This window comes from Convolutriloba macropyga, chromosome 12 (genome assembly GCF_964194025.1).
Source record: "Convolutriloba macropyga chromosome 12, txConMacr16.3, whole genome shotgun sequence".
NCBI classification, from domain to species: Eukaryota; Metazoa; Xenacoelomorpha; order Acoela; family Convolutidae; genus Convolutriloba; species Convolutriloba macropyga.
In genome coordinates, this window is record NC_134479.1 from 40,178,559 (window position 1) to 40,186,852 (window position 8,294).

An 8,294-nucleotide genomic window follows, 5' to 3' on the forward strand; every position below is an offset into this window, starting at 1 on the left:
GGGCAAACTGACAATATAGCTGAAAAATGCGCCTAAAAGTTTAATATTCTTGCCAGATGATCAAATAGTCTACCAAACGCACTAATACTGGTGTAATAAATTGAAACACTTAACAAACTTTTATCCGGTGAAGTTTGGCTATTAAAAAAATGCTTTGAAAAGTCCGCACGCGATCAAAAAAATGCTCACTTAGCAAATAATTTATTACACCTAGATTTTTTGCCCGCTTACAATGAATAAACATACCCGGCAGATTGCCGGAAAATAGCCGCCGTTGATTCTAAGAAGCATGATTGGGATTGAAAGCATAGATATTGAAAAAAAAAAATTTTGAACAAAATTATTTTTAAGTCCGATTTATTTTGATGGCATTTCGTAGTTGAACATACTTCTGTTTCTTAGAGAGAGGCTACAGGGGTTACTATCAATACCAATAGGCATCAAAGAGAGGTAACTAATACCTATAGGAACGACGTTCAAATAGCGGGCATCTAAAATTGGGCTTTATGGGTTTATCCCGTTTCTATTTCTGACTTCAATTTTTATACTGACTCTGTTCATTTTGCATTGCTTTGCTGAGCAACTGATGTTCAAAATCACTTTAAGCAGAATGAGAGAAGAGAGAAACTAGCCTAGAGAAGTCAAAAAAATTTTTCGCAAAATGTTGAAAAAGCGGAAAAATGAGGTAAAGCGAAACATTTTTTTTGTTCGACGAAGTATAAAAACATAGCAGGACAAGTCCTGACGTACAATTCAAAGAATTTTCATTGACTAAACAGAAAACTAGACCTAGAACGGACTATGAATGGATTGGGAAAACAATTTAGAAAAAAATCGATCTAAAAAATCGAAAAAACAGTAATAATCAAAGTGAAATTGCCGCATGTGAACAAAAAACCACTAGCGAGAAAGCGAATTTTTGTTCAAACACCGTTTTCTCACTCTACTTTAAATTTAGAGCGAAAAAATTTCACGCCGCAAAATCACTCGCTTTTTCGCTCCACTTCCTGTTTCGGCATGACCAAAATCACTACTTCAATTTGACTTCAGAAATCATAAAAATGTGTGAACAGATCTTAAAAAAAAGACAGCGCCCCAATACAATTCAAATTCTTTGAATTGTAAAAAAAAAGAGGAGCGCTATAATAGCCGGCTGAGAAGATGAGGGCGGCTATTAAACAAAAACCGAACTCAATTCTCTTCTTTTGATTTCTGTTAGACAGATTGACCAAAACACAATCTTTTCACGTGTGGCATTTGACTTTCTCTAAAAAACGTATAATATAGAAGCCACCGGAAAAAAATATATCACCATTACTTCTCTTCACGTCGTGACAAAAGACCGCAGGACTTATATAATTGCTACAACTTTTGAGAGCAATTAAAAACGTAACCTAAAAAAATTAAAGCAAAAATTTCAGGATTGAAAGCTACCCAAGAATCAAAAAATAGTATTCGTTGGTTTTGGCAGCGCAGAATTTCTATGATCTATATTATTCGCAGAAATAGCTCAGATTAGCTGTTAACAGCTCCGCTCATGTATCGCAGCTATGTATGAATTAAAGAATACACAAGTTCAAAGTACAGTTTATGTTAATTGATCATAAGAGTTCCACTTCATTTTACATTTTATCACAGAAATCCCATGTTACTTGATCCTATGAATTCAATATTATTTGATCAAAGAACTTCTATAGCACTTGATCATGAATTGTTATCAAAATCCCTTACTTGAGACAAAGGCACAGAGATCTTCGTTGGTCATTTCGTCCCAGATACCATCACAAGCAACCACAATATATTCATCTTCATCTGGATTCCGCTCCAGGACAGTAACTTCTGGCTCGGGTGATACCAGCTGTTCTACTGGTGCCATCTGGGCATTGTCTTTGTACTCGAAGTCACCCAGAGCACGTGACACTGCGAGGCTTCCGTTTACCCGCATCATTATTACGCTTCCACCTTGAAAAATTGAAAAGAACATTTATCAGGTTCAACAAATTTCAGGAAGCCCTATTTTTTTAGATTCGACAATTGTCTATTGCTGAGTCAACTTAAATAAGTTTTGTTTCGAAATCAGTCAATGAAATGCTAATTACCACTGAGAACTTTTGTTACGCTATCGGATTTCCGGCAGGGTAGAATATATTGAGTCAATATTATTTAATTTTCATTATTAACATCAGTTCTCTAAATAGAACTCAAAGTTTAAGTCTAAAGAACCTTGCGGATAACAACGAAACCATCAGTTCTCATCAGTGTCTTTTGAGCTTTTTTTAGGCAGGTTTCGCTACAACTTTTTGAATTCAATTACTTTGTTAAATGTACACAATGTTGATTTATAAACGCATCAAAAACGATATAAGATGTATCGTATCCAATCAACATAGATGGCAAAGATCCGCGATGCCTTCGTACATCTGCAGGCTCAAAAAGATAGTAAAAAACGGACCAAAAAAAGAATTATTCTTTTCATTAAATGCTGAGATTGTTAAATTTTGATTATGAATCTATAACTTACTGCTGCTTCTATTAGCAGCTCCTAAAACATTTTATTAGAGTGACACACACTCAATTGACCTTATCGCCCTGAATTAAAGTAAGAAAAGTCAATGTGATAGTAATGAATTAGAGTGAGGCAAGGTCACGTGTGGCCAAAAACAATAACGCGAAACAACAAAAAATTAACTTCCCAAGAGTAAAAATAAAGCAGGAGAAGTGCTCAAATACGTTCCAAAAGAATTGAATAAAAAACTTAGAACTACTGTACATGACCAGCAGCTCAATTGAACAATGCCAGACAAAAAAAAATCTCAAAAGTTGAGAAACTAAATAAAAAATAATTGCTAAATTGAAAATCCATTAACCCATACACAACCCTTAAAAAGAGGTTTATTGGCCAACAAAAATAGAGAAAATCGAGAAGTGTGACAAGTACTTGAAAAAACAGAAAATTGCGAAACTAAAAGAAAATTTCTCAATTTCGCGATCTTAAACTGTTAAAACAGCTTTTTGGTTCTAGAATCTGTCCAGTAACTCATCTGTAAGACCTAGAAAATTTCACTGGTCCATAAAAGTCAATAAACTTAGAAAAAGACCAAGAAATGAAAACAATTGCATATTTAAGGGAAATGTTGCTCAATTTGTAATAGCCATAAAAAATTTCATTGGCTCAATATTTTTCAGAAAAATTTAAAAAATTCAATAATTTGCAAAAATTCGATATCCGTTGCCCCTAACATCTATGCATTAATATACTATGAAACCCTACAGGAGATTACTTAGCCCAAGAGGCAAGAAAAACAGAACAGAAGACAAAAGTTTTCAAAAACTTGCGGCAAATTTCACAAAAAATGTTAAAATTCGGGATATTAAAATGTGGAAAACAATTCAATTGCCACAAAACCTATGTATTAATGTATTATGGGAACTATAGGAGGTTTTCTGGCTGCTGAGGCTGGACAAACTAAAAAAATGACAATTTTAGAAAATTTAAAATGTAAGTTTTATTTTTTAAAAATGCTTTGATTTCGTGACATTAAAATTCGTTCCATTACCATACTATACAGTAACCTATTATCAAACCTAGAGGTTCTATGGCCCCTGAGGTTGGACAAACTCAAAAGTGACAAAAATTTGCAAGAAAATTGAAAAAAAAATGCAAAAATTAGTATCATTTTTGTGTTTACATTTGCAGTAACAAAACATATAGCTCATAAAATAGTCATAAAAAGTTATTATATGTTGCAAATGAACTTTATCAACTTCGACAAACCAGACCAAATTACATGGACGAATGAACAAAAAGCAGATATGAACTGATTGTGACGTCATATGCTCGTAACAAAAACTTTGACGACAAAACACATAGCCGGAAGAATTCCAGAAGCGATTGGAAGCATTCGAGCTTCACAAACAACACCGTAACTGCAGCCGAAACCATTAAAAGTTGTTTTAACACTTATTCGCCTCGTATTTAATTTAAACATTTGGCAAAAATTACATGTGATAACGACCAAGATTTGCCATTGAAACAAGCTTACATGAAAATAGTTACGATATAATCAATAAACCATAAAAAGGAAGCCGCAAAAAATCAAATGTTGCTAGATAACTTTGACTGAAAGAAGAAAAAGCTTTCTACTGATCTTGATGCCGCAAAATTTTGTATTATTGGAAACACATCTGGTGACTTTAAAAGGTGCCAAAAATTTAAGAATGCCAAAGCAACAATAGAATCAGAAAAATAAGCGGCTTCAAATGAATAACTCAGCCCTCTGCGCAAAATTCGCACTGGAAAAGCAAAAGGCAGATAAAATTCTTAGAAACTGAAGAATATTCAAAAAACAAACAAACCTTAGTACTGAAGAAAAAAATTCTTTCTTTGGCGTCACAGCAATTACGATAAAAATGAGGTTTGCTTCGCATTGGCTGGAGATAAAGACAAAACTAATACAAGCTGTTGCAAAATTTAAATTATCATGAAAATAAATTAAAAGAAATAGAATAATACTCAAGCAAAATAATCATTTATTAACAAAAACTAGCCTCAAAACAAATCGCAGAAAACGAATAACAGTCAGGTTTTGAAAAGTAGTTCCAAAAAAACTCTTGAAGCTACATTATATTAAATGGAACCAATTTCAAGGAAAAATGAGAAAAATTCTCACTTAACAAAAGCGAAAATAAATTTTCTCTCTGAAAAAAACTGAAAACTTTAAAAGAATGGGATGCTGAAATAATTTCAATAATTAAAAATCATTAATAAATCAGAAACAAAAAACTATAGGTCTTAGGAGATTGCAGGAAAGATACATAGTAAAGTACGGAGAACACTGACACATTGTAAAAAAACAGAAGAAAAAGACTACTTCTTAATTTTTCAAAAAAAAAAACGGAATACAAAAAAAAACAATTTATTATTTAGCTTTTACAGCTTTTATTATAGCTTGAATAATTAAATAGCCATTCTGTTGTTTGCATAGAATTGCCAAAACAAAGATTGTGAACTGAATTACTTTGCAAAATTGTCAAAATGTTATTCGAATTGAGATTATGAAACAAATATAATGATATTCAAAGACTTGACGCCAGAAAAACAATTACTAATAACACGCAGTTAAAATCCAGTGCACAGAATTTTTTTTTCTGGTAATTTAACCAAAAAAACAAACATTTGAGACAAATCGCCGCAGTCGGATTAGTATGTGTACAAATTTTAAAATAAAGAACGAAGCACCTCAATTATAAAAGCGTCCAATTCGTGAACTGTAGAAGGGACGTTGCCATATACACATTTTTTTGAAAAAAAAACTTGTCCACTCAAATATCCAAAAATAAAGAAATTAACCTAAAAGAGTTACTAACCTAAAAGAAGTAACCTAAAAATTTTACTTGAAAATTGTAAAAATGTGTGCCCATTTGTCATTTGAAACGCAGTATTACACTCTCAAAAACGTTGTGGAATCTATTTCAGAAAGCTTTATATTAATGTAGCAACGATGAAAAATTATTTCTGCAAAACAAAAAATAAGCAAAAAAATTGAGCCAAATGGACGAAAAGACCCATATAAACAGTTATCTATAAGAACCATTATTTCAAAAAAACACACTTCAAGGTCGAAAAGTCATTCGATGTCAGAAAACATTTGTTCGCACGACAAGTTTACTCACTTTCGCTTTTAGGAAAAACGCCGTTTGAACCAATAGTAACTCCGGTGAAATAGCCAGTAGTATACCGGAAACTACTCGTAAACTTGTGCAATAAAACTACTAACTTAACCTTCCCTAAGGTTAAGTTAGTTAGGGGGGAGGGGGTAGTTGGGGGATGGGGGTAGGTCTCGGTAGTTTGAATAGGGAGAAGAGACTGTTAAGGAAAGAAAACGTCTCATAATGACCTTTTCACCTCTAGTATTATAAGCAGTTCCAGCATTTCTATGTATTAGTAGCTTAGCTAGTGTTAAAGTCCAGTGTTCTAAAACAGAAGTCAACGTTCTGAAACAGAAGTCAATGTTCAAAAACAAAAGTCAAAAGTTCAAGTCATGAACAAACTTGCGTCAGCTGAAAAAACTGTAGAATCTCAATACTCATCTTCGAGTCGTAAAAACCTCAAGAAAACCAATACTCCTCTTCGAGTCGTAAACAACATCAAGAGGTCAATAGCGACAGCTATCGCTTTGCGGCTATTAAAAACGAATCTGGCAGTTCGAAATCATACTGCAAACGCTCTCCCAGCCAGTTCGCATAAGTCGATGCACAGAAACTGAATTGGCATCACAATTGAAGAGCCACAATTTCATTAGCATAGAGTTTACTGTTTGCCTCTTCATTTTACTACCAAATCAATGTGATATATGAAACTTGACACCAAATATGTAACTCCAATTCTAAACGAGAAGTTAAGCAAATAAGGCCAAGCCGTATGAGAAAAGCTAACACTAAGCAATTAGATGAGTTGACATCGTCTGCTTAAGAGGTCAACGAATTCAAGAAGATGAATCTTGACTAAACATATTCAAATCTCAATGAATATGAATCAAGAGAACGAATACGAACCAGCAGCTTCAATCCGGTTCTTTTCGTCATCTAAATGAGGCTTGTGGTCTCTGGTACTGAAGGCAACATTGCCTTTCTTACAAATCAACGCCCTCGAATCTCCACAATTAGCGAAGAAAATTTTGGTAGGGGATAACAAGCACGACGAAACCGTGGTTCCACTTGATTCTTCTCCGTTCGTTATTGTGGGCGTCTGACGTAACAATGTATCCAGTTCCAAAAAGCCGAGTCTGATCACTTCTCGTATTGTAGCATCATCGTGTTTGTCACTGTCATAATTTTGAAACGCGTCGTGTTTTGTAATAACGTCAAGTAGGTTTGTTGCACAGTGATTAGAAACAAATGCTCCCGCATGTCCATCATAAACTGCGAAAAACGACCAGTCCTAAACAAAAATTTCTGTTATCTATTTCGAATAATAACAGACTATATAATTTTGGTAGAACAGCAAATTTTTGCAATTTTTGGGAACAAACAATAAAACTCGATTTTATGGATATACCTTTAACCCGGAAGGAAGTCCGAGAACACAAGAATGGGCATCTTCCATTTTGGTCCGCCAACCCTGCATTGCTGAAAGACCGAACCGTAAACCATTGCCCTCTCCATTTGAAGTTTCTTTTTCAACTTTTGGTTTATCAAGAAAAACACCCATTGGTATCTACTGAAAAGAAAAGCTATTTTAGGTAACAGTTCAAAAGCGATAGATTAGACAAAATAAAAGTCACAAAACTGATTTTTTTCAAATTATTTTCGATTTGTGACTCCCCCATCTTAATGAGGGCATAATAAAAGCAGCTTCTCAGCAGCACGTGCAATGATTTTACATAATGATTTACGGTATTGGCACGTACTCTATAATTTGAGGTGCAGACCGTACAAGGGGGCACCAAAGGACGGGATCCTTCTTTTATGAATAATGAAAGAATTTGTACCTCGCGCAAAAAATGCAATCCTTCGGATAAGCCTTCAAAATAGTGAAAAATGGGAATACAGATGCACAACTAAAAGCTTTTTTAAGGGAAAGGAGTCAAGTGCGAATCATGCAAAAACTGGTTTCATGCAAAATGCCAAGGTTATCACTGACACAGAATATAAGACCAGCCAGGAGATTGTTTGGATCTGTTCCTATTGTGCAGAAGAAAGTAGAAAAGAGGACACACTGGAATTGAAATTATTCAAGAGGTATGTGGATGACATAGTGTGCACGGTAAAGGTGAACCCTCTAGATTACCGTGAGTATGCAAATTCTCTTCACAAGAACTTACAATTCACTCTTGAGACACCAAACGGAAGAGGAGAACTGGCATTCCTAGATCTAAACATAAACCTAAACGAATATAGAAAAATCAGCTGTCATTGGTATCAAAAATCAACTGATACTGGCATAATCCTAAATTTCCGTAGCTGTGCACCGTTACAACATAAGAGAATTGTGATTAAAGGGACTGTGCATAGGATTTTTATTGCGACCAGTGACTGGCAATCCTTTGATGCAGCTCTTAAAAAAATCAAGAGATCTTGACTGAAAATCAATACCCATCGGAGTGGTCCTCTAGTATTGTTTTGTTAATGAGACGTTGGATAAAATAGTCACGAAGGAAAAGCTCACATCAAAACCACCCCAAAATGAACAACATCTTAAAACAGTTAAAGGTCTTAACAATAGGGAGCCTAACCTATGTTTTTTGTTCAAAACAGAGGAAATATCACGCAAAATTTTGCAAGTACACTAAGAA

The 8,294-nt window shown here is 34.3% G+C and overlaps 1 protein-coding gene across 1 annotated transcript in view; it reads right to left on the minus strand.

The window, feature by feature from the left end:
- LOC142351150 (protein phosphatase 1A-like) overlaps positions 1–7,235 on the minus strand; it is a 28,889-nt gene extending 21,654 nt beyond the window's left edge. Inside the window, exons 1-3 of the mRNA XM_075403266.1 lie at positions 7,058–7,235; positions 6,556–6,940; positions 1,732–1,962 (exon numbers count right to left, since the gene is read on the minus strand). Of these exons, the coding sequence (XP_075259381.1) occupies positions 1,732–1,962; positions 6,556–6,940; positions 7,058–7,210 (769 nt within the window). The 5' untranslated portion in view covers positions 7,211–7,235. The remainder of the gene's footprint in view (positions 1–1,731; positions 1,963–6,555; positions 6,941–7,057) is intronic.
- Between the last annotated feature and the right edge of the window lie 1,059 nt (positions 7,236–8,294).